This window comes from Lynx rufus, unplaced genomic scaffold (assembly GCF_022079265.1).
Source record: "Lynx rufus isolate CCGP_SWC_20201006 ecotype Redwood Valley unplaced genomic scaffold, mLynRuf1.p SCAF_2, whole genome shotgun sequence".
Taxonomy (NCBI): Eukaryota; Metazoa; Chordata; class Mammalia; order Carnivora; family Felidae; genus Lynx; species Lynx rufus.
The window spans coordinates 180740089-180767355 of NW_025814834.1; the positions used below are offsets into that span (position 1 = coordinate 180740089).

General features: G+C 40.3%; 2 protein-coding genes across 2 annotated transcripts; both read left to right on the forward strand.

Moving 5' to 3' along the window:
• On the forward strand, positions 1-26713 carry TXNDC12 (thioredoxin domain containing 12). The gene is made up of 7 exons (XM_047083823.1): positions 1-195; positions 14130-14190; positions 21535-21587; positions 22669-22742; positions 23616-23685; positions 24407-24490; positions 26423-26713. The coding sequence occupies exons 1-7, from the start codon at positions 99-101 to the stop codon at positions 26500-26502; spliced, it is 519 nt and encodes a 172-aa protein (XP_046939779.1). The 5' UTR covers positions 1-98; the 3' UTR covers positions 26503-26713.
• KTI12 (KTI12 chromatin associated homolog) lies at positions 16986-18488 on the forward strand. The gene has a single exon (XM_047083822.1). It carries the CDS (start codon positions 17010-17012, stop codon positions 18072-18074), a length of 1065 nt encoding a protein of 354 aa, XP_046939778.1. The 5' UTR covers positions 16986-17009; the 3' UTR covers positions 18075-18488.
• Positions 26714-27267: the final 554 nt, after the last annotated feature.

A 27267-nucleotide genomic window follows, 5' to 3' on the forward strand; every position in this document is an offset into this window, starting at 1 on the left:
TTTGGGCTGAGCCGCACTTGGGGAACGGCACGGACCTTCTGCTAGGACTCTGGTCCTCCTCCGTCTGCTCAGCCCGGTGGCTCCGCGCACCTACCACCATGGAGCTTCGGTCTCATCTCGGGGCCACTTGTTTGCTGAGCTTCAGTTTCCTGCTTCTCATCACCTCTTCTGATGGACATATTGGGCTTGGAAAGGGTCAGACTGCCTTCTTATATTAATCTTTACTCATACTGGGCCCCAGCCCAGTATAATCCTCTTCTTATGCTAACACGATCCCCCTCCCGTTCTGTCTCTTAGGCCACGCCAGGTTTCTTTTTATCCTCTCTAACCGCTCCTGGATTTTGAGGATTTCTAGGGGATGAGGAGTAGCGGGTCTGGGAAATGGTGAGATGAGGAAGTTGTGCTTGAGGCCTCCCTAAATTCTTGGGTTGGAGGTAAGGAACGACCCTAAAGCAGGTTTAAGAGCCAGCATAGGTGCCTAGCACTTGGTAGGTCCTCAGGAACAATCATTTTTCCTTTTGGGAGAAATATGGTCTTTGGAGACCTGCACATGCAGAGACCCTTTCCCTGGCTATGAAGATCCCCCTACTCACCTTCTCCCTGAAGAGTTAGGTTACTGCTTCTTCCGGACCTTGGGGCGAACAGCACCTGCATCCCAGGACTGGTATATAAGGAAAGGCCAGGTGAAGGATAGAGAAGGTCTGGTGTTAGAGGGTCACCAACAGTTGTCCTTGGTGTGCTTCAGTCAATGTGTCTGAAGAAACTGATTTTTTTTGAGGAGTTGAGGGGACAGTGGTTATGAATGGGAGATCGGTGTGACCTCCACCCCCACCCCATCCCCTTACCTACATCTCCTTTGGAATTCAGGGTTTATGCTTTTTCTAAGTGGAAGAGTGGTAGCATGGATTCTCCTCTCCTTTTTTTGTACCAACCTTACTGGATGGAGTGATTCTGATGCAGTCCTGATGTTTTAAACTTTGCTTTATCCTTCCAATTTGCATATTTATTGGCAGGTGATGAGGTTGGGTGGTCACTCCTTCAGTAAATAATTAATTTTTGATCACCTACCATATTCCAGGCACTGTACTAGGCACTGGGGATCTTGGAATAGACAGGACAGATAAGGGTCCTGCTCACAGAGTTCATATTCAAGTCAGAGATACAGAGAGTAGACACGTGAACAAGAACAAATGTAAGAAGCAAGAGAATTTCAGCTAGGGATAAGTATTGTGAAGAAAATGAAATCGTGATGGAGTAGAAAGAATGGCTGGGGAGGGTGAGGGAGCTGGCATTACTTGAGCTAGGAACGTCAAAGAAGACTTCTGTGAGAAGGTGATATGTGGATTTCCATCTCAGTGATGAAACTTCATGGTGAATTCTACTGGGCCAGAATATTTTCAGTACTGACAATCTCATTTTGAAACAGATTACTGTATATTTAGCACAAAAATGTAAGTACCAAGGGAGACAGAGTATGGTGTTATGAGTGTGGGTGTAGATCTGAGTTTTAATTTATTCTGCTATTGGCCAGCTGAGAGGCTTAGGGCAAGTTGCTTCACCTTTCAAAGCTCAGTTCCTCATCTACAAAATGGGCATAATAATAACTACCTTGGACACTCAACAAATAATTTACTCTGTTCCAGTTACCGTTAGGTGTAGGCAATACCTTAGAGTCATGTGTTCAGTATCTTTACTCCTTGGTAGATATTAAGCCATATATTTATTAATGGTTGTTCCAGTTGCCATTGCTGCATAATAAACCACCCCAAAATTTAATAGTGTAAGGAACTCATTTTATTATGCTCATAATTCTGTGAGTCAGGATTTCAAACAAGGCACCGTGGGGAAGGTGTGTCCCTTGGATCCATGTCTGGTTACTTTTCCATGTGGTCTTTCTTCATGGGCCAGGTGTGGGGTTCCTCAGTATGACAGCCAGACTCTTAAGAGGGTCTGTCCCAAGAGACCAAGGTGGAAATGCATTGCATTTTTATCATCTAGCCTTATAAGTCACATAGCATCACTTCCATTGTAGTCTGTAAGGTCGTGTTCAAGGGGAAGGACCTCCATGGAAAGAATGTTGAGGACACTTTGTAAGAAAAGCATGTGGAATGAGATATTGCTACAAGTATAGTCTGCTTCAGTAAGCCAGGACCATTTCTGTCTCATTCATGCTCAAGAATATCTGTTGAAAGAAGAAATGAATGGTGTATCTGATCTTTGAGATCCCTGTCTTTTTTCTGCTTATAGTCTGAGGACTGTCAAAGCAAGTAAGCAAGCAATTGCATAAGCTGTGATATGTATGGTGAGCAAGGAAAATACCAGTAACTGTAGCAGTATGTAAGAAGGCAACTTGAGGAAGGGGGGCTGTGCTCTGAGGATTAAAAAAAAAGGCATGTAATATTGTGTTATAAACTTAGAAAGGATTTAGTTAATATTTATTATTATGCCCTCCCAAGGAAGAATATTTAATTGTTCCTGAAAGGAATTAATAATGTTTCAAATTTTTGTTTTTTGTATCTCTTGGGTATGGATTCTTGGGAAATAAATTATATCCTACCTACGCTACCTCCCCCAAAATGTGCTACCTGAAGCAGTATTTCCTGAAAATTTTGATGAGTATGATTTCTTCCCAAATGTTTTCAGAGCTCTGGCTCTTTCCAGAAGATGGCCTGTTGGTTTGCAGAGAGAAAAGACTGAACGACCCTACTATTTTCATTAAAAATAGGAAATACAGAAGTGTGAGCACTGGACAGGAAGGAGACCTGGTGTTTTTGTTTTGTTGTTTAAAAAAATTTTTTTAATGTTTATTTTTGAGAGAGAGAAAGAGAGACAATATAAGGGGCAGAGAGAGAGGGAGACAGAATCTGAAGCAGGCTCCAGGCTCCGAGTTGTCAGCACAGAGCCCCACACGGGGCTTGAACTCACAAACCCCGAGTCATGACCTGAAGTTAGACGCTTAACCGACTGAGCCACCCAGGTGCCCCAGGAAACCTGGGTTTTAATGCTGGTCAGACCATGTAGCTCTGGTCTTACCAGGGCACTATTAATTGAATGAGGGTGTTGAACTAGAAATGATTCCTAAGAGTCATTTCAGCTCTAACAGTATGGTATTGGAGTGGTATTAACAAATACAGTTGGTATTAACAGTATGGTATTAAATACAGTTGACTCTTGAGCGGCACAGGGGTTAGGGATGCTGACCCCTGCACATCCCACAGTCGAAAAATCAGCATATAACTTTTTGGACGCCTCCAAAACTTTACTGATGATCAGTAGCCTTACCAATAACATAAATATTTCATTAACACATATTATTATGTTCTATATATTATATACTGTTTTTATATAATAAAGTAAGCTAGAGAAAAGAAATGTTAAGAAAATCACAAGGAAGAGAAATGTATTTATAGTACCGTACTGTAAAAAAATCCATGTATAAGTAGATGCATGCAGTTCAAATCCATGTTGTTCAGGAGTCAACTATAATTTTGTTGTTCTCTGTGTCCTAAAAAATTTGGGATATATCATCTATGGGGAGAATTGTAATGACTAACATTTTCTGTACATTTACTATATTCCAGGCACTGTTCTGTGCATTTTTCATGTATTAACTAGTTTAATACAATAACCCTCTGAGATGGATAATATTTTTTCTTATCATCCTCATTTCACAGATGAAGAATCTAAAATGGGGCAAGGGAGTCACACAGCTGGTATATGGACTCTCTGGTTTAGAAATCCTAGAGCCCGTCCTCTTAACCAGTATACCATTCCTGTCTCTGAGTGCAGAAACTCCTTTGAAGACTTCACAGGAGAAATAAGAAAGTTGTCAATGGGGGTGGTTCAGATGCTGTCACTGCCTGAAACAGAGATAGATGACTTTGTTAAGTCTCTGGAATAAAAATTCGGCACTGACACATGAAGTGTCAGTGTCCTACGCACATTCACAAGAATCCTATGGGATAGATATTTTTCTTAGCCATATTTTGCATTTGTGAAAATGCCAAGAGGGTGGAAGTGGGATTCCAGTCCAGTTCTGCTCTACTGTAGTTGGACTTTGCTTAGCTACTGTGTTATTGTATCTCTCAGGTACAGTGTTGCTTGTTTCAGAGGCTTGGCTGCCAGCTCTGACACTTGACCTTTTGTTTCAACAGCAGGAGTGGGTGGATAATACTTTCCTGATGTCTTTCACATACATTCATGAAAACACTTTCAGGATAAAGGGGTTGGAATTCTGCTGTAAATGCTGTGTTTAGAAATGGTCCTCCCCAACCCCACTTTAAAAATTAATGTTTTAGGGAAAGGGCTACTGATGTGGGAGCCTTCAGCTCACTTTGCAGATAGCAGCATAAATTAGGTGGCTGTGCATGTGACACTTCAGGAAGTTGGACTGTTTTCAAATGTTCCAAGTTGGCATGGGTGTATAAGTGTGGGTGGGTGTCAGGAGAGTAGGTGATTTTAATAACAAAGTTAACACTGTACCCTTTCAAGTTATATTTGAAGTGAAACAAAAGGACCTGGTTTTCCAGATCTGAAGTCAGTGTTTTCATTCTCCTTTGGTGAGACTGTATTCTTTCATTCGTTTGTTCATTTAATCTTTGCTGGAAAGGCAGTATAGTGTGTGGTTAAAATACAGACTCTAGAAGTTGGCCACCTAAGTTCTAATCCCAGTTCTGTCATTTACTGGCAGTGCAACCTTGGGCAAGGTGTTTGACTTCAGCTTCCATATCTGTAAAATGGGGATAATTAGAGTTTCTACCTTGTAAGTTTATTGTGAAGATAAGTTAATATGTATAAAACTATGGAAAACAGGACCTGACATACAATGAATGCCATGTGAGTATTAGTCATTATTAATATTGTTGTTATCGTTGTATTATTGTGATCATCACAAAGTAAGCATTCAGAAAATGATGGTGGTGATTATGACTATGAAAAATTCCAGTGTACTTTTTATTTTTTAACAATTTTATTTTTAAGTCCTCTCTATACCCAACTTGGGGCTTGAACTTAGAACCCACAATTAAGAGGTGCATGCTCTACCGGCTGAGCCAGCCAGGTGCCCCTCCAATGTACTTTTTTTTTTTAAGTGTATTTATATTTGAGAGAGGGAGAGTGTGCGTGTGCGAGCAGGAGAGGGGCAGAGAGAGAGGGGGACAGAGGATCCGAAGCAGGCTCCGCTCTGAGAGCAGAGAGCCTGATGTGGGGCTTGAACCCCCAAGCCGCGAGACCATAACCTGAGCCAAAGTTGGATGCTTAACCAACTGAGCCACCCATGAGGCCCTCCAATGTACTTTTTAATACAAATTTTCAAAGCAATTTTGTACATGTAGTGAATTGTTTCAAATAATACCTCTAGACTGACTCTTAGGGATGATGCAGTAAGGCAGGTTGGCACATGTTGGGATACTGGAAAAGCATGTTAATTAGGAATCAGGAGACCTAAATTCTGGTTGTGATTTTGTGGTTTTGGGTAGCCTCTTCCTTTTTCTAGGCCTTCCTAGTATTAAAGGATTGGACTAATCTCTTAAGTTTGTGCTGTCCCAATACAGTGGTACTAGTCACATGTCACCCTTAAATTTAAACTAATCAAAATAAAAAATTCATCTTTTCAGTTGCATTAGCCACATTTCAGGTATTCAATAGCCACTTGTGGCTAGTGGCTACCATATTAAATAGTGCAGATCTAGAACATTTCCATCATTGCAGGAAGTTCTATTGAATGGTGCTGCCACAGGGTCTCTATTCTTAGCCAGAACCTCCTATGACCTTTAGCTGTGTCAGCTAGCTTCTTAGTAGCCCCAGTTTATGGAGAAATTGAATTTTACCTGATATTAATCTAGCTTCTTTGACTTTCTTTTGGGTGACATTTGCCCGACACATACTTTTCAATCAACTTACTTTAGACTTTTTCAAGTCTGTCTGTTTTAGGTGCTCTTTTAAATGGTATAGAGGTAGGTTTTGTTTTGTTTTTTTTTTTTTAAGTGAAATCTGACAATTTCTATTTTTTAACTTTAACTGGCAAGTTTAGTCCACTTATATTTATGGTGATTATTGCCAGAGCTGGTCTTATTTCTGTCATCTGGTTTGCATTGCTACTGTTTTTCCTTCTTGTTTACTTTAGGGATTTAGTATTTTCTTATTCTCATTTTGTTTTGTCTCCTTTATTAATGTAGAAGTTGACAGTCTAGTTCTTTTCTTTTGGTGATTACTTTTGAAATTTTACTTACATACTTACAAAATCTAATATTAATATCTTAACCGTCCAATGGAAAGGGGTCTTAGAACATTTCAACTTCAGTCACCTCCTCTTTACTTATAAGCAGTTGTTCGGTGTTTTTTTTTTTTTTTTTTAACTCTACCAATTGAGCACTAACATTCTTTGTACAGATAATATTTAGATTTATCCACATGTTTCCCAATTTATTTGTTCACTATTCCTTGTATCTAGGCTTTCTTCTGGAATCATTTTCTTCCTGAAATGTGACCTTCACTTATTCTTTTAGTTTCTCTGGTTCTTCCCTCCTAGGGGACTATTTTAATTTCCCTTTGTCTCTTCAAATCTCCAATACTTTCTCCACAATCTTTGCTATCAGCTGGTGACCATGTTTCCTCTTTAACAGAAGATAGAAGCAATTGGAAGAGGCCTTTCAAAAATTGTTACCACTATATCTACCCACCTTCTAGCACCAGTGTCCATATATTCTTCCTCCCCTGTCTACTGGATAAACTATCTGTGCTCCTAGCAAAAGCTGATCCCTCTACTGGAGTACTAACTCCTTTCTCCTTTCACCTCCTCTAGATATTTTTGACTCATCTTTCTTGTCCTGTATCAGCAATTGTCCTCCCTTTATTACATCATTTCTATCAGCTTTCAACATCTCTATACTTTCCTCCATATTGAATAAAAACCCTTCCTCAACTCACTGCTCCCCCTAACAATTACCCCCCATATGGGAAAATTCTGTGCAAGAGTTGTAGGTACTCTTCTGATTCTTCCCCTGGGCTATCTTGATCTTGCTCTAATCATGCTTTCATCCCACTCGCCTAATTGAAACTGATCTTATCAAGGTCAGCATTGCTCTCCAGTTGCTAAATGCTGAGGTCATTTCTGATTTAACAGGAACATTGGAGTCAGTTGATCATCCTTCCTTCTTGAAACATCTTGGAAACACTTGGATTCCAGGACTCCATGCACTGCTAGTTTTCTGCCAGTCTCACTTGGCAGTTCCTTCTCTTGTCCTTGTCTTGTTCTTCTTTATCTCCCCTGACCGAGGAGTCCTCCAGGGCTCTTAGACTCCCTCTCCATCTATACTCACTCCCTTGGTGATCTTATTCAGTCTCATGACTTTAATAACATCCACATTCTGATACCTGTTCCTTGAATTTCAGCCTTAGACATTTAGTTGCTTATTCAGCATCTATACTTAGATGTCTAGTAAGCATCTCAAAGTGAACATACCCAAATCAAATCTCTTAATGTTTCTTTCCAAAACTCACTCTAATTGCTCCCTTCCCCAGTTCTGTTAATGGCAACTCCATTTTTCCAGTTGCCCAAGCCAAAAACCTTAAGAGTTGTCCTCAACTTCTCTCACCCCATATGCATAGCAAAATCCTTTTGACTTTGCCTTCAAAATATATCCAGAATACGGTAGTATCTTATACGCTCTATCATCTCTGCTAGTCCAAACCATCATCATTGTTTGCCTGGATTATTGCAATAGCCACTTTACTAGTCTCATTTGCTTTTCCTTTTCCCCCCTATATTAGTTTACTAGGGCTGCAGTAACAAAGTACCACAAACTGAGTGGCTTAAACAACAGAAATTTATTGTCTCACAGTTCTGGAAGCTGGAAGTTTGAAATCGGCAGGATTGGTTCCTTCTGAACAGTGAGGGATAGATCTGTAGATGGCTATGCTCTTCCTGTGTGCATATCTGTGTCCACATTTCCCTTTTTAGATAGAGACCAGTCACATTGGGTTAGGGCCCACCTCGCCGACTTCATTTTAACTTGATTACCTCTGTAAAGACCCTATTTCCAAATAAGGTCACAAGTCTGGGGGTTAGGACTCCAACATATCTTTTTTTAAGGGATACAGTTCAACTCATAACACCCCCTATAGTTTGTTTTCAGCATAGAAGCCAAAGTAATCCTGTGAAAAGATAAACCACATTGTGTTACTACTCTGATCAAAACCCAAGAGCCTAGTAAAAGCTAGAGTCTTTACAGTGGCCTAACAGACCCTGCATTGTCTGTTCCCTCCTCTTTGTTCCCTCTTTGTTCTTACCTCCCTCTAGTTTTAGGGACACCACTGTGTAGTGATTAAAAGCAGGGAGTCTGGACCTTGATTGCCTAGGTTCAGATCCCAGCTCTGATACTCATTAGTGATATAAACTTGGGAGTTATTTAGACTTTGTGCCTCAGTTTTCTCATCTGTAAAATGGGATTAATAAGAGTACCTACCTCTAGGGTTATTATGAGGATCAATATTCATAAAGTACTTAGAACAGTGCCTTGCATATTATATTAATAGCGGGTACTTGTAGCAATTCTCCAGTCCCAGACACTGTTCAGAGTTCTTTAACGTATTCATTTTTTCAATCCTCACAGCAACCCTAACAGGTAAGTACTGTTGTAATCCTTGGTTATCCACAGGTGAAGAAACTGAGGGTAAGAAACTTGCCCTAAGTCACACAGCTAGTAAGCTGCAACTAGGATTCCAACCTAGGGAGTCTAGGTCCAGAGTTCATGCTCTTAACCACTATGTAATACTACATAGTAAATATTTATTCATTGAAATAATAATGAGTTGTGAATACGTGATGGTGGAAAAGTTTCTTAGTTTTTCAGAAGATGTCTGTCTTGCCCTCGTTCTTGAAAGATAGTTTTGCTAGGCACGTAATTCTAAATTTAGGGATATTTCCTTTTCAGTATTTTGAAGATGGTATTCTGCTTTCTTCTGATTTCTAGTTTGCTCCTGTCAGTCTAATTATTGATGTTTTGTAGGAAATATGTCATTTGTCTCTGAAATGCTTTAAAGATCTTAATATTTTTGCTGCTCTGCAGTTTCACTACAGTGTAAGTGTATGTATTTTGATTTTGTAATTTGTCTCAGTTGCTATAGATTGTGCTTTGTGTACCTGCAAATTCATGTTTTCTCTAAGTTCTTGAAAATTCTCAGCCATTCTTTCTTTCTTTTTCTTTTTGAAAGATGCAAATGTATTTTAAGTAGTAATACATTCACATGGTTTGATATTTCAAAAGGTATTTTTTCCTCCCATTTTTGTTCCCCAGTCACCCAGTGCCCTATCCCAGTGATATTGTCTTTTCAAATATATCCTTTTCTCTCATCTTTTCATTCTGAAACTCCAATTCTTTTTATACTAGCTCTATTAATCTTCTCAATATTTCTTGGCCTCTTCTTCACATTTTCTATCCCCTTATCTCTCCGTGCTGCATTCTGGATAACTTCTGATTTATCTCTCGACTGGTCTCTAATTTGCTGTTTTAACCTATTCATTGAATTTTTTTATTTTTTAATTAAAAAACATTTAACATTTATTAAAAAATACAAAGTTTACTTACTTATTTTTTTAGTAATCTCTACATCCAACATGGGGCTCAAACTCACAATCCTGAGATCAAGAGTCACTCACTCTTCTGACTGAGCCAGCCAGGTGCCCCTTCAAAATATCTCCAAGCTCTGAGTTGTCAGCACAGAGCCCGACACGGGGCTTGAACTCACAAATCACGAGATCATGACCTGAGCCAAAGTCAGATGCTTGACCAACTGAGCCACCCAGGTGCCCCTCATTGTATTTTTTTTAATTAATAGAATTTATTTTTTTGAGCAGTGTAAGGTCTGTAGAAAACTTGAGTGGAAAATAGAGTTCCATGTCAGCTGTCACCCCTCCACTTTCCCCCTCCCCGTGTTTTCCCTATCATTAACATCTTGCATTGATGTTGTTCATTTGTTACAATTGATGAGCCAGTATTGATACATTATTATTGACTAAAGTCCATGGTTTACATTTGTGCTATATAGTCTCTGGGTTTTGACAAGTGTATAATGACATATATGTTAATTTGCTAGAGATGCCATAACAAATTCTACACACTTGTAGAAATAAATTAATAATTAATTAATAAATTAACAAAAATTTATTTTCTTACAAATCTGGAAGCCAGAAGTTCAACATCAAGTGGTTGGCAGGATTGGTTTCTTCTTATAGATGGCTGTCTTTCTGTGTCTTCACATGGTCTTTCTTTTTTTTATATGTGTCTGTCCTAATCTCTTTTTAGAAGGACACCAGTTATAATGGATTAGGACCTATACTAGTGACCTCATTTTATTTTATTATTTTTTTTTTAATTTTTTTTTTCAACGTTTATTTATTTTTGGGACAGAGAGAGACAGAGCATGAACGGGCGAGGGGCAGAGAGAGAGGGAGACACAGAATCGGAAACAGGCTCCAGGCTCTGAGCCATCAGCCCAGAGCCCGACGCGGGGCTCGAACTCACAGACCGCAAGATCGTGACCTGGCTGAAGTCGGACGCTTAACCGACTGCGCCACCCAGGCGACCCTAGTGACCTCATTTTAATTTAATTAACCTCTTTAAAGACTGTCCAAATACAGTCCTATTCTCAGGTATTGTGGTTTAGGACTTCAACATACCAATTTGGTGGGGTAGACACAATTTAACTCATAACAACATATATCTGCCATTACAGAATCGTACAGAATAGTTTCACTGCTATAAAAATTCTATGTTCCACCTACTCATCCCTCCGTCCCCCGTGAACCCCTGGCAACCACTGATCTTTTTATAATCTCCATAGTTTTGCCTCTTCCAGAATGTTATGTAGTTGGAATCATATATTATGTAGCATTTTCAGATTGGCGTCATTCACTTAGCAATATGCATTTAAGGTTCCTCCATGTCGTTTTGTGGCTTACTAGCTCATTTCTTTTTATAACTGAATATCCATTGATATTATATTTCAACCATTTTTTTTAAGTAGGCTCTGTGCCCACGGTAGGGCTTGAACTCACAACCCCGACACCAAGGATCAAATGTTCCACCAACTGAGCCACCCAGCTGCCCCTATATATTTAATTTCTAGAAGTCCAGGTGCCTTTATAGATTTGCCTATTTATTTCATGTGTTGCATGCATTTTTGTGATCCCATGTGTTACTTCTTTATGTGTTTTTAATTTAAAAAAATGTTTATTTTGAGAGAGAAAGAGTGAGCGAGTGGGGGAGGAGCAGAGAGAGAGGGAAAGAGAGAATCCCAAGCAGGCTCTGCACTGACAGTGCACAAACCATGAGGTCATGACCTGAGCCAAAATCAACTCGGGCGTTTAACCAACTGAGCCACCCAGGCACCCTCCATGTGTTATTTCTTTAAATGTTCACACGTAGTTATCTTTGTGTCCTATGGCTGATAATTCTAATATCTGAAGTCCGTAGGGGGTCTAAATCTATTTGTTGCCTCTGCTGATTCCTACTTGTGGTGGCCTGTTTTCTTATGTGTTTGGGGGAATCTATGATTGTGAACTGTTCATCTTTGGCTATTCTGGAGGCCTAAAGTGGGGAGTACTTTCCTCTAGAAAGGTTTGAAATTTGACTTATCTGGAAAACTAGGGGTATTATCATTTCAGTCTTTTTTTTAATTGTTTAAATATGGAATCTCAGATTTATCTCCCTTTTGCTCTATCGTAATAGACATTTGCTTTCAGGTCAGCTTTCCCTTTTATTTGTTGCTCACTATCTGGTTTTAGCTTACTTTAGCCCAGTGAGTACATTTTGAAAGTCTGTTTTATCTGGGATTTTATTATTTTGTAGGTGGATACCGCCCCAAACTGTCTACTTGGGCAGTCCCGCCAAGGCAGGATTAAGTTGCCTGAGTTTAGGTATTGACAGGTAGAATGATGGTGATCAGTCACATTAGGCACCTTCCAGTTCTCCCAGTTTCACTCTCACTTAATCATTAACCCTTCAGGATTAGACTTTGGGCCCTAGGCAAGTGACATATTTCTCTTAGCTAGCAACCCACACTGTTGGAAATGAAAAATGATGATGATTAGTTGGGATACTGCCTCTGTGCACTAATCTAGATGAGCTGTTTATTTCCCTGTGGTAACACTGATGGAAATTTGAATTTCTTCTGGGAAAGGAAGGTCTGCAAGATAGTATCATAACTGAAAAGTCATAGAATTGAAGTTTAAATCCCAGCTTGGCCATTTACCAGCTATGTGACCTGGTACAGGTTATGTAACTTCTCAGAGCCTTAGAAGTCTCAAATGAAAAGCATAACAAAAGCTGCTATTTACTGATCATTTATAAATGCTAAGCAGTGTGCTAAGGTACTATATATTCTTATTTCTTATGTAATATCCAGTAGCAATCTTATGAGATACAGCTATTATTTTACCTATTTTACTGATGAGAAAACAAGTTTAGGGAAATATAGAGAGGGTTATTGTTAATGCCAAATTAAAAAAAATTTTTTTATGTATTTATTTTTGAGGTAGAAACAGAGCATGAGTGGGGGAGGGGCAGAGAGAGAGGAAGACACAGAATCCGAAGCAGGCTCCAGGCTCTGAGCTGTCAGCACAGAGCCCAATGTAGGGCTCGAACCCACAAACTGAGATCGTGACCTGAGGCAAAGTCGGATGCTTAACCCACTGAGCCACCCAGGCGCCCCAAGGCCAAATTTAGATGAGATAACGTGTAGTTAACATGAGCACATATAAAGGGGCCAATGAATGACAGTATTACTGTGATCACTCAACATTTTTCAAGTAATAAAACTAAGTCATTTACATGATATGGCCTAAATAAGATTCATTTACTCAAAAAATATTTTATGGAGCACTTACTATGGCCATGTATAATGCTCAATGCTGGAGAAACAGGAGGGAATAAGACAGATATGATCTCAGCCCTAAGGTAGTTCCCTTTAGTGTGAGGGAGACAGGCACATAAACATTTATAGTTCAGCCTGGGAAATGCTGTGATGGAGAAAGAATAGGCTGCTTTGGGAGTCAGGGAAGATTTATCAGATGTAATGATGCCCTCTGGGTTTGTATTTGAAGAATAAATTGGAAGTGAGGATGGAAGGAAAGGCAGAGGAGGCAGTAATTATGAAGGCTAGAGGGGAGACAGTACATGCCGAGTTTAAGGAAATGAAAATAGTTTTGTGTAGAGGATTTTAGAAAAAGTGTGGAAAGTGAGCCTGGGGAGATGGACAGGTGCCATATTTTGAAAGGCTTTGTAAGCCCTGCTACCAGAGTTTGACCTTTCTTTTTAGGTAATTGGAGAGCCTCTGAAAGGTTTTGACATAACAGAGGTATGATTTTGGTGGAAGTTAGGGGAATAATAAGAGTAGCTTTGGATACATTATCTCATTTAATCTTTACACCAACACTTGGAGGTAGGTATTATTATCTTGATTTTAAAGATGAATAAATTGGGACTTGGAGAGTTCACTACATTTACAAAATTCACACATTTAATAGGAAGTGGAGTCACATATCCTTGTATTTTTTTTAACATTTGTTTATTTTTGAGAGAGAGAGAGAGAGAGAGAGCATGAGTAGGGGAGGGGCAGAGAGAGAGGGAGATACAGAATCCAAAGGAGGCTCCAGCACAGAGCCCGAGGCAGGACTCGAACCCACAAACCATGAGATCATGACCTGAGCCACCCAGGCATCCCATACCCTTGTATTTCTGACCCTAAATCTATGTTCCTGTATTGTCTCCAGCTAGTAATGATTTGTTATGACCTATTTTGTGTTTACCCTGTGGAAAGTTCTCATTCATGCTTATAGTGTTATTTGCATACTCAATGTTAAAGAATTTCACAACCATTATTTGCTGTTCTTAAAAATTATGAATTAGGTCATGTTTTCTCTGTTTTATATATATGAAAGTAAACTGAGGCTTGAGGTATGGGACCATTCATGGTCCCATACACCTAGAAAGTGGTAGAGCTGAGACTTGAACACCATGTTCTTGACAGAGGAAAACTTTTTTATGGCTACCTTGTGAACATGCCACATTCTTTTTTTGGGTCTTTGCCTCTATTCACGGGTGAATGCTTATAAGGCTCTTTCCTTCCAGGTTTTGGAGATCACATTCATTGGAGGACACTAGAAGATGGGAAGAAGGAAGCAGCTGCAAGGTACAAGATATGGTTTTAGGTTATTTATAGTGGAAGGGGCGCCTGGCTGGCTCATCAGATAGAGCATGCAACTCTTGATCTTGGTGTCACCAGTACAATCCCACATTGGACCTATAGATTGCTGTAAAAATAAAATACATTCAGCAGGTTATTTATGATGGTAAAACACTTTCCAGCCATCAGCTTAACATTAATTTCAGGTGAAGGATTATGCCAAAACAGAGCCAAAACTGGGGAGTTGCCTGATGATAACAACAACAACAATACTAGTCGAGGTGCCTGGGTGGCATAGTTGGTTGAGCATCGGACTCTTGGTTTCACCTCAGGTCATGATCTCACAGTTCCTGGGATTGAGCCCCACATCAGGCTCTGTGCTGACATTGCGGAGCCTGCTTGGGATTTCTCCCTCTCTCTTTCTGCCCCTCCCCTGCTCTCTCTCTCTCTCTCTCTCTCAAAAAATAACCAAATATTTTTAAAAAAGCACTACTAGTTAACATTTAATAAGTGCTTAGTATGCACCAGACACTGAATTATGTGAATTAACTCATTTAATTCTCACAAGAATTCTTTTGAGGTGGCTAATGCTGTTACCTTCATTTTAGAGATGAGAAAACTAAGGCACAGAGCAGTTAAGTAACTTCCTCAAGATCACATAGCTAGTAAGCGGTGGAGCCGAGATTCAGACCCAGGCACTATGGCATTAGAGCCTGCACTCCACCAGTAAACCACACTGCCTTACAGTCTCAAGTTGAATAGTTTCGAGTTTCAGTTAGGTTTAGTCTATGCACTGATGCAAATAACTGATGCAAAGGAGAAGAAAAGGCAGAGCAGGGTAGGGAAGGCTAAACACTGATCTAAGTGCTTTACATACATTAATTTGTTTAATCTTCGTAACCTATGAGGTTGGTTCAGCCTGTGAAATAAGAACTGTTGTTATTGTATGGGAGAGGAATTGAGACACAGAATGATTAAATAATTTGTCAGTTGATTACACAGCTACTAAGTGATAAAGCCAATACTTGAATGTTCTCTATTGTACTGTACTGGAGAGATACAAAGACCCAAAATATGTGCATCTACTTTATTAAAAAAATGTTTTAATGTTTATTTTGAGAGAGAGAGAGAGAAAGAGCAAGAATGAGCAGGGGAGGGTTGGAGAGAAAGGGAGAGAGAGAATACCAAGCAGGTTCCACGCTGTCAGTGCAAAGCCTGACATGGGGCTCAAACTCATGAACTGCGAGATAATGCTCTGAGCCAAAATTAAGAGTTGGACACTTAACCAACTGAGCCACCCAGGCACCCCTGTGCATCCACTTTATACACACACATACTTGCACAGAAACTCTCACACTTCTGCACCTACAAAATTATAATTGACCCTAAACAATGCTGGGATGGGGGCTTAGGGATGCTGACCACCTGCTTAGTCAAAATCTGCATATAACTTTTGACTCCCCCAAAACTTAACTACTAATAATCTACTGTTGACTGGAAGCCTCACTGATGACATAAACAGTCCATTAACATATTTTGTATGTTATATGTATTGCATATTGTATTCTTACAACAAAGTAAGCTAGAGAAAAAATATTAAGAAAGTTATAAGGAAGAGAAAATACATTTATAGTACTGTACTGTAAAAAATCTGCATTATAAGTGTACCTGTGCAATCCAAACCCCTGTTTTTCAAGGGTCAACTGTATAGTGCTTGCTTTTGCTAGAACAGACCCTACAGCTTAATGACTTTGAGTCTTACACATTCTGTAGAATAGGGTTGCCAGATTTAGCAAATAAAAATAAGGATGCCCAGTTCAATTTGAATTTCGGGTAAATTGTAAGTAATTTTAAATATGGCCCATTCAATATTTGAGACATATTAAAAACATGTTGCTTATCTGAAATTCAAATTGAACTAGGCATCCTGTATATATTATCAAGCAACCTTACCCAGGAGAAAAATTTATGTTAGTTTCTCAAGTTCTTTTTTTCTTTTTTTAATTTTTTAATGTTTATTTATTGTTGAGAGAGAGAGAGAGAGAGAGAGAGAGAGAAACAGAACGGGAGCAGGGGAGAGGCAGAGACAGGGAGAATCCGAAGCAGGCTCCAGGCTCTGACGTGTCAGCACAGAGCCCCAGCCTGGGCTGGAACTCAGACTGGGAGATGGTGAGCTGAGCTGAAGTCCCCAGCTTTACAGACAGCCACCCAGGCGCCCCAGTTTTTCAAGTTCTAAATCAAATGACTGTTCCTAGATGAAGTCTTAAGTGACTTTGGGGGGTATGTTGTTTTTTCTCTTTTATACTTTTATATCCCAACAACATATTCTATCCATGTAAGGTGCTTTATTTTTCCCATTCAGACTTCTATGGGGAAACTTTTATGTTCATCTGAATTCCCAATCATGAAGAAGTTGAATGATTGAAATGGTTATTGAGTAAACAGTTACTGAGAATCACTGGGTGTAAGGAAAGAAGGGGAACTAGCATTTGTGAATGGTCTTTGTATGATAAATATGGTGCTCACTGCTTTGCAATGTTTAATGCTCATTAGGGCCCTATTATAAACGGTTGGGCAGTCTTTGGCAGATCACATTCTCTTGAGGCTTATTTGACATAAATAACTGATGTCATTCTTATTTCCATCTTTTTTCTGAGAGCAGATCCTGGGTTTAGTTGGGGTAGATCTCATGTTTCCACAGCAACAATAAGTCCTTTAAGAGTAGAGAGGGACAGGAAGTGCACTTTGCCCTTCCGGTTTGCGCCGGAGAGTTCAGCAACCCGGAAGTGACGCTATCCGGTTGCACATGGCCGCGTCCCGTAAGGATGCCGCTCGTAGTGTTTTGCGGGCTGCCATACAGCGGCAAGAGCCGGCGGGCGGAGGAGCTCCGTGGGGCGTTAGCGGCCGAGGGCCGCGCGGTGTACGTAGTGGATGACGCGTTGGTGCTGGGTACGGAGGACGCGACCGTGTATGGCGATTCGGCCCGTGAGAAGGCGTTGCGCGGGGCCTTGCGAGCCGCAGTGGAGAGGCGCCTCAGTCGCCAGGATGTAGTCATCCTCGACTCGCTTAACTACATCAAGGGCTTCCGCTACGAGCTCTACTGCCTGGCGCGGGCGGCGCGCACTCCGCTCTGTCTGGTATATTGCGTACGGCCGGGCGGTCTGAGCGGGGGACCTCGGGTGGCTGATGCGGTGGACCACCGAGGCCTGAACCTCAGTGTGAGTTGGAGGCCGCGCACTGAGGAAAGAGGGAGACCTCTGGCGGTGGGCACCCCTGTCCTCAGGGAACCACAAGCAGTGGACTCTGTAGCAAGCGGGAGAACCCAAGCAGTTGTACCTAAGGAACTGGAGCCGGAGGAAACCGGGGTGCCAGATCTTCCAGCTCCTGTGACTTCAGAATTTGATACATGTGAAAAGCGTATGGTCAGTACCTTTTACTCTCCTGAACTTATGGAGGCCCTAACGCTGCGCTTTGAGGCTCCCGACTCTCGGAACCGCTGGGACCGGCCCCTGTTCACCTTGGTGGGCTTAGAGGAGCCATTACCCCTGGCAGAGATACGGGCTGCCTTGTTTGAGAACCAGGCTCCCCCACCCCATCAGTCTACACAGTCCCAGCCCCTTGCCTCCGGCAGCTTTCTGCACCAGTTGGATCAGGTCACCAGCCAGGTGTTGGCAGGACTGATGGAAGCTCAGAAGCGCGCGGTCCCTGGAGACTTGCTTAAGCTTCCTGGCACCACGGAGCACCTGCAGTTTACCCGGCCTTTGACCATGGCAGAACTGAGTCGCCTCCGTCGCCAGTTTATTTCCTACACCAAAATGCATCCCAACAATGAGAACCTGCCTCAGCTGGCCAACATGTTTCTGCAGTATCTGAGACAGAGCCTGCACTAAACAGAGGAGGTGTGGGGGGAAAGCCCTGGCTCCTTGTCTAACCTCCACTGCTCTCTGTGTTTCTTGATAAAGTAATCTGAAGGTCTACAGAGCATGTTGATGTGTCGTACTACAGCTGTTGTGACTGATTTTACTCACATTTTCCTCTGAGTGCCTCTGTTGTGACAGGCCTTGAGTTACAGCATAAATTGAGACTAGAGAAAATGGAGAACTGGCTTGGAGGATCTTGGCAATTTTCTCCAGGACAGAGCTCAGGTGGACAGGATTTGTTTAGATTGGGTTCTACCTGTGGTGTCACACACCCAGGATTTCCCCCATCGGAATTGTAGGAGAGCAGACTGGATGGATGAATTTTTTTTTTTCTTTATTTTTTTTTTTATTTTTGGGACAGAGAGAGACAGAGCATGAACAGGGGAGGGGCAGAGAGAGAGGGAGACACAGAATCGGAAACAGGCTCCAGGCTCTGAGCCATCAGCCCAGAGCCTGATGCGGGGCTCGAACTCACGGAGCGCGAGATCGTGACCTGGCTGAAGTCGGACACTTAACCGACTGCGCCACCCAGGCGCCCCTGGATGAATTTTTTTTTAAACAATTGTGAGTGGAAACTGAAGATGAGACAGTTCTGCATCTGCACTGGCCTTTCTTTCATACCAGTTTTTAAAGTACTGTGTCTACTTTTTGCTAGTCTGTCCTGGGGCCAGGGGTTACTGATAAATCCACTGGTTTCTGTCCTTGGGAAGCTTTGGTTCTAGTGGAAGCAAAAGACATAACTATTAGAGTTTACATCTAATAAAATCTTTTAGAAGAAAGTCTGCTGGAATCTCTTTTGCTTCGTGTAACTTAATGTTCTTCATGTAATTTACTTAATGTAACATTTAGAGACACATGTATCACTGTTATGCCTTTGACCAAAATAGTACTTTGACAGTGCTTGATGAGAGACTGGATATTTGGTCTAACCTAGAGTGATGATGACAACTTCCATAAGTGTTGTGCTTCATTCTTTATTTCAAGGCAAATATCACTTTAAGCTTTTTCATTCTTTCACTGATTTTATTAAATAAAAATCAGCACTTGTGATTTTCAAAGATGAATTAGATATGTCTTTGCCCTTGAGAAATTAATAGTTTGGTGAGAAATACAAGTAAACATGATTATGGTGTAAAAATGTCGGTGTTTACAGGATAATGACAGAATGGTTTGGGACCCCAGAAGAGGAAAGGACTAATTAGCTGTTGAGAGAAGGTAGTTTTGGGAAGGCTTCTAGAGGGGTTAATATTTGAGCTGTTACTGTAGAACATGTGTCAGCAAAGCATCAAATAGTAAATGTTTTAGCCTTGTGGGCCATAGGGTCTCTGTTGTAGCTTATTAGCTGTAGCACATTTTAGCACAAAAGCAACCATATACAATAAGTATACAACTGAATATGAGTACGTATGTGTGTGTGTGTGTTTGTGTTTATTTAAGTGATTTCTACACCCAAGCGGGGCTCCAACTCATGACCCTGAGACCATGAGTTGCATACTATTACAGCTGAGCCAGCCAGGCACCTCAGTATAAGTGTGCTTGAATAAAACTACACCAAAATGTGTATTGTATTTAATTTTCACATATCACAAGGGGGACTATTTTTAGATTTGTTTTCAACCATTTAAAAATGAAAAAAAAATAGCTTGTATCTTACAGCTCTACAGAAGCAGGCAGTGGCCTGGATCAGGTCTGCAGAGATTTGCTGATCTCTGCTGTAGAAGGATAAATAAGAGTTTACTAGAGAGGGAGGAGGGAGCAAGGCATTCCAAACTGCTCTGTAAGTGCATGGAGCTATTGAAAGGTTGGGCTACCTTGGTGGTGGGTTTCTTGCTCATTAGGCAGTCTGGGCCACCTTTTGTTATATTTGATATAGTGGATGTATTATAGTTACATATGCTATATTAGATGATATATATTAGAATTCCTGTGTGAAAGGAAGGTTTGGACTAGGCAACTTCTAATGCCTTTTCCAACCTCTGTTCTCAGATTCAAAGTTAGTTATTGGTTGTGGATTGCGATTCTAAATTGAAGTAGACAGTAATGGTCAGAAAGAACATTGGTTTTAGAGTCAGACTTAATGAATTAGGTCATAAATGACAGAACCTAGATTTTATGTGGCCAAATATTTAATCTCTTGGGAGTCTCAGTTTTCTTATTTCTATTATGAGAACGTTAGTAGTATATACATTAGGATTGTTGTGAGGATTTAAATGAGATAATGCCTGTAAAGCACATAGCACAATGTATAATAAATGGGTAGCATATTTTGGTTATTATTATTATTATTATTATTATGGTTACTTAGATCCCACTTCTCACATAAGTTTTTCCTGCTTATTCGGTTTTTACGACTATTAGAGGTACAAATCCACCCCGGATTTGTAGTAGGCCTCTAATGAGGTATTGAATAATTCATTTGACAATTAATTATGTGTATTTAGAATAGTGTCTAGTACATAGTAAATGCTATGCATTTATCAATATATTCAATAATATCAATAATATTCTATGTGCCACATGTAAGGCATGTAGGGAGAGCTGAGTTCTTTGCTTTAGGGAACTCCCGAGTCTATTGCAGGGAGATGGGTAAGTAATAGAGTAAATATAGTAAATGCAATGATTGTATTGTGTAGTGTGGTGTTACAGGGGTTGTATGATTCAGAAAGCCATGGCTGCTTACATAGGACTTTCCTACAAGTTGGCATTTAAGCCTTGAGAGCTTAAGGACTTCATTTGGCCAAGACTGGTTCAGGTGGATGATGTTGCTCATCATTTTAAAAAAGAAAAAGTTTTTTCCTCCCCGATTATAAAGATTACATTTAATGGTAGAAAAAATGGAAAATATAGAAAAAGTATAGTAAAATCCACAGTCCCATTATCTAGGGATAACTATTATGTTTTGGTATATTTCATTTCATTTTAGGGTCTTTCCTCTGTACATAGTTGTACAATTAAATCCAAACTATAGATGATAATTTTATATTCTGTTTTTTGTTTTTTTTAAAGTAAGCTCTTCACCCAACAGGTTTAAATTCATGATCCTGAGATCAGGAGTCACATGATCTACTGACTGAGCCAGCCAGGCGCCCCATTCTGTTTAATTTGATGTACCAATGAAAAATTTTAACATTTTCAATGATTATATAACCATAACATTTAGAAATACTGTAATTTGATGTTTCTTCTACAGTCTTTTCTCCCTAGCTTTAAAGCCCAAATTTGCAGAATTTATAGGAATGTCAGAACTTACCAATAATTTTATTATAATCTATTATTGAATATTTATGTTGCCTAAAAATTTTCTTAATCCAAATCGTACTACCTGAATGTCTTTATACATTAATTTTTGTCTTTATATATGGTCATTTTGTTAGGATAGACTTAAAGAAATGGAATTACTAGATTATAATTCCTGTGTTTTCTTTTCAAGTGGCTTGCCCCTAATGGTGATCATCCATAAGTCCTGGTGTGGAGCTTGCAAAGGTAAGTACAAATAATCAAACCTCAAATGTGTTCTTAAATATTAACATTTAGTTAAAAAAAATTAGCACAGGGGTACCTGGGTGGCTCAGTCAGTTAAGTGTCTGACTTCAGCTCAGGTCATGATTTCACGGTTCGTGAGTTTGAGCCCCACATCAGGCTCTGTACTGACAGCTCACATCTGGAGCCTGCTTCGGATTCTGTGTCTCCCTCTCTCTCTGCCCCTCCCTTGCTCATGCTGTCTGTCTGTCTCTCTCTCTCTCTCTCTCAGAAATAAACATTTTTAAAAAATAAATAAAAAACATTGGCACAGACTTTTCCCAGCAGTACTGATTGCTTTAAGGAATACCAAAGAAATATATATGACATAGATTCCCTGCCCTCAAGAAGTTTGCAGTTACCTTTGCAAGGGTTTGGAGAGTAAAGCAATTGAGATATGGTTAGGGAGAGTATAGTATTAGTGCTATAGTAGTTGTATAGACAGTAAATACAGGAAGCTAAAGTGTACAGAAACATGAGAAGTGGTTAGGGAAGTCTTTCTGGAGGAGGTGGGAATGAAATTTAGAACCCAATGTTATTTGTGGCAGCTATTCTTTCTACTTTGCCATCTTGCCACTTCCCGGTCAGGTTTTTCCTTTTGTTTGGTATGCTACACTCAGCAGAATCCTAGTTGGAAAAGGAGTAGAAAATTAGTGCGAATAGTGTAATATATATATATATATAATACACACACACACACACACACACACACACACGGTAATGTTACTGTGTTTTCTGTTATTTCAATAGAAGTTACTGACATGTGGCTATAAAAAGTAAATAGAAATAATTTTTTCATTTATATGCCATTATCTATATTTTATAAATGAAGTAAAAGTTTCAGAGAAATAAAGTCATTCACTCCAGGTGACCTACCTGTGTGAGTAAGTAGCAGAAACACAGCCAGAATTCAGGTGTCCTGATTTCTGGTTCTTAGGAGTTTAAAACAAAAAAGAGTTCAGTTATTTGAATCAACTCTGCAAATTAAGGTTTGGATATGAAAATGATGTTTTCTTATATTTCAAACTCTTTTTTTCCCTCCTAGCTTTAAAGCCCAAATTTGCAGAATCTACAGAAATTTCAGAACTTTCCCATAATTTCGTTATGGTGAATCTTGAGGTAAGACTTTGGGGGTTTCTCCTTTCTGCTATGATTTTAAGTCTTTGCTGTTTTAGAATTAACATCATTAATGGTGTAAAATCATATTTAGCAGAGCAGGCATCCTGTATGTATGTGTTTTCCTCTTCACTTCTAATAGTAAAGCTTGTGTCAGGTGTAAAAGGCCATCCAGCCTCCACTTGTGGGAGGAAGGGGAGGAGAGATTAGCTAAGAAGACCACATTGTAAGGTCCTTCAGTCTTAGTCTATAATTATGACATGTTTTACATCTTTGTATTGCTGAACTAAAGGTATAGTAACACATGCAGGACACAGATCTCTGCAAAATGTGATTCAGTTGAGCACCTGGTCTGTGCTGGGCTTGTATGTACAACGTTCCTGTTTCTTCATTAGGTATCCTTTATGCCCTCATTGAAATTATATATGGGGAATTGAATATGGTGGGACAGGTGAAACAAAATATGTCAGATGGTGGTAAATGCTATGGCTTAAAATGAGGGATGGAGGGGATACTTCGCAATTTTAAATAGAAAAGAAGGTGACATTTGGGCAAAGATTTGAAACAAAAGGAGTGAGCCTTGTGGATAATGGAGAAAGCATGTCCTGGCAGAGGGTAAGAGTAAGTACAAAGGCCTGAGTGAGGTGCATGCCTGGCTTAATGCCTTGACAACAAGGAGGTTAGCATGGTTGAAAAAGACTGAACAAGGGGTAGAAGGACATAAAGTTAGAGAAGTGCCCAGGTGGCAGATTATGTAGGGCCTCTTAGGCCAATGCAAGGACTTGGGGTTTTACCCTGAGTGAAAGGGGAAGCCACTGGAAGGTTTTGAAGAAAGAAAGGACATGCATGATCTGACTTAAGATTTATACTTAATAGGATGAAGAAGAGCCCAACGATGAAGATTTCAGCCCTGATGGGGGTTATATTCCACGAATCCTTTTTCTGGGTAAGGTGAAAGACCTTAATCTGGGGATCTGTGATGTAGAAGGAGAGGTAAAGGAGTCAAGGCACTTACTCCATCTAGTGAAATTGTAGTAGGATGGCTAAAAACAAAAACAAACAAAAACCAGTTTCAAGAGAGTAGGGGAGTTCTAAATGCTAGAACTTCAAATTGGAAGGAAAATTTTTTTTTATTAACTAACTGTTTTTGTGAGCAATGACAGAGTACTGAGCATCCATTCATTCATTCGGGTATCAGCCACATGTCAAGCCCTGTGCTAGGCACTACAGGGACAGAGAGAAGCCATAGTTCCTACCCTTGACTTCATAGTGCAACTGAGGCAGTGGAATACTATAACTTAACAAATGTCTTTCCACATACAACTTATAAAAGATACTAAATTTAATGACCATCTAATCTTTGCTCAGCATTCTGCTGGATTCTGTGGGGGAGACAATAGAAATGCAGAATCCCCCCATCATCAAGCAGAAAAGAAACATGCCAGGAAAAGAGAACAGCATATGCCAAGGCATGGGGGACTTGACTTCAGGGAGCTGCAAGGAATTCATTGTGATTACAACATAAAACACAAGGGGTAGAGTGGTGAGATAATGGGCTGCAAAGATGGGCAAGTATTGTTTCCTAGAAGGCCTAATATACTATATAGCATTTGAAACACCTCTCCGTTATAATTACTGCAATCCTTGTGGCATTATGTCTATAATAGATCCCAGTGGCAAGGTGCATCCTGAAATCATCAATGAGAATGGAAACCCCAGCTACAAGTATTTCTACGTCAGTGCTGAACAAGGTATGTTATGTTGAGAGAGAGGAGGAGAATTGCTGCTAAATTTAACTAGCTCTATGGTAGGAGACTCGATTCAGCATGTTAGCTCAGCGTCTCCTGCATGACCAGCTTTTGGCTAGGATCTGTATAGAATATAGGAGAAAGATGAGACTGAGCCCTATCCCTAGCTGCTTAAATCTAGTTTGGAGCTAACTGAACCACAGGAAATAAGAATTGAGGCTTACAGAGATAGTCACTTGCCTGTGGTCTCACAGTTAAGTCACAGCCAGGATTTCAGTCCAGAACTTAAGTTTTTTCCTACGGCACTAATGCCACTCTTCCTGTAAGAATTCAGAGGAGGGGGAATGCTGTTAGCTGATCAAGTCTAAGAGGTTTCATAGATCGTAATCTCTAATTGGACCTAGAAAGATAAGAATTTGTCTCTATGGACAGATATGAGGACATTTCAAGCTATGGAAGCAAGGGGTGGGAGGTGTAGCCCAGCATGGAGTATGTAAGGCTTGCTGGAGGACACAGTGACTGGATTGAATCTTGAAGAGTGAGACCTAGCCAGCAGAAGAATGCAAAAAGCATGTTCCAGGCAAAGAGAACAGCATCAGCACAAACAGGTGAAGGAAGGTTGAAATCATGTCAGTCATGCCTTCTTATTCTCTAATCCTTGAGCACAATCATTCTAGAGGCAGAGATGGAATTCATGCTACGTACTGCCCGTTTTCCTTCCAAAGTTCCCCTGTGTCATCTATAAGAGGGGGTTGTTTGCTAAGTTGCCATGTGTTCAGCATTGCCATGCTGTTGCTGTTGTTGTTGATCACTTTGTTTTGAGTCCTTGGAACTCTTATTTCTTAGAATAGGGAGAGGAACAAGATCTGGAGAAGTTATCTCCTTCCCATGGGTAAGGAGAATGTCATCTTCCTTACCCAAATGCAGATCACTAAAAGCTGGAAATTTCCCTTATGGAAAGGGCAGCTAGATTTTAGGTCCCCAATTCTTGAACCTTGAGATTCACATTCCCTTTAGAATTTCATCGAACTTACCATTGCCATCTCCACACTGCCATCATCTTTTAACACATTAGTCCAAATGTGGACACAAAACCTTTGCCTGAATCCCCCATGGCTCAGCTGACATGAAACTGGAACATTCAAACTTGGCTTTACTAAAGGCTTAGGGAAAGCAAAAGGGATGTAACCAACTATTCTACCTGGCTCTTATGAGGTTACAGGCTTGCTTTCTGAGATTTACAGACTCCGGCTCAATCTAGCTCCTGGCCTGTCACTGTATTAGAGAGCCTGTACCAAAACACCTGCTCTCCTTGAAGTTAAATCTACAAGAGAGATGTCCTGAGATAAACACGAAGTTTCATGTCTCATCTATGTAGGGCCCTCCTTCCAGTCTACTCTTTCTTTGAGAACCTGCCTTCTTCTATGTATAGGTGATACTAGAAATGACTACCTACTTCATTGAAGACCACTCCCCCTTCTAGCACATGCACACACATGCCTGTAACTTCCACAGCACATGAAATAAATGCAGCATTCATCAAAACGATGTGATGGGGATGGTAGGAAGGTGTTTTCTACTCCTTTAATGTCAAGTGAACATCTGTAGTCTATGACAGGGATTCAGTCCTAATCCTGGATGGCAAGCCATAGTAACTAGTAATATTTTTGTAGTATTTCATAAATTATAAAGCTCTTATTATTTATTTAATTTTTATAATAAGCCTGTGTGAAGTAAGTAGTGTTAGCTCATTTTATAGATAAGCTATAAACAGATTCAAAGAGGTAAATGACTTTCCAGGCCTCAAATCCAGAACTAGATCTCGAGTCCAGATCCTGTCATATTTCTCCTATAACAAAAATCTGTGTTAGTTGTCAAATGTCGGATATTAAAAACCTACTTCATACTCCCCCCACCCCCACCTTTATTTCACAGTTGTTCAGGGGATGAAGGAAGCTCAGGAAAGGCTGACTGGTGATGCCTTCAGAGAGAAACATCTTGAAGATGAGTTGTAACATGAATATATCCCTTCTTTCATCAAAGTTAGTGTTCTGGAAGGAAAGCAGCAGGGGAGGGAACATTGAGAAATCACTCAGAACAATTAAACCAACCAGGAAACCTTGCTCCTGCCTACATGGGAAGGAGCGCTGTCACTGTGGAAGACTTCTGCTAACAGAAACTGGTCTCCGTGCTTTGGATCCAGCAGAGTGTGGCAGACTTCCTTTTCCCGCACCCTCTTAAAGATGTCTATTTGTCATTGAATGTAAAGGATGACACTTTTGACACAAAACTTGAGCCATTTGGAGGTTTATTCCTCACACTTCAGTATTTGAATCTTTTTCCATTTCCTCCAGCTTTATTCACCTTGGCGGTGAAAGGAGACAAGTAGCATCTTTTCTACAATAGTACAACTTCAGAAATAGTTTATCATTTAAAACAACAAACCTAAGTGTAAATCAGTAATTTTACCCCACCAAGGAGACCAGCCTGTTTCTTCTCATTTTCTCCTGGGAATAATCTTGGGCTTCTTCCTGAATCCCAGAAACTTCCATCCTCTTCTACTGCTTGGGCTTCCCTGTTTGCACGCATGTGTGTGCAAGAATGGCTGTGTGCTTGGACTCAGCCCCAGCTGGAAGCATGCTTTTCCCTGTTACTGTTATAGAAACAGAAACCTTCAAGCCCTATGTGGAGCCATTTTTGTCAAGTCGTCAACTGTATTTTTGTACTGAGGTTAACAAAAAAATTAAAAGATATTAATTGTTCCATTAAACTTTAATAAA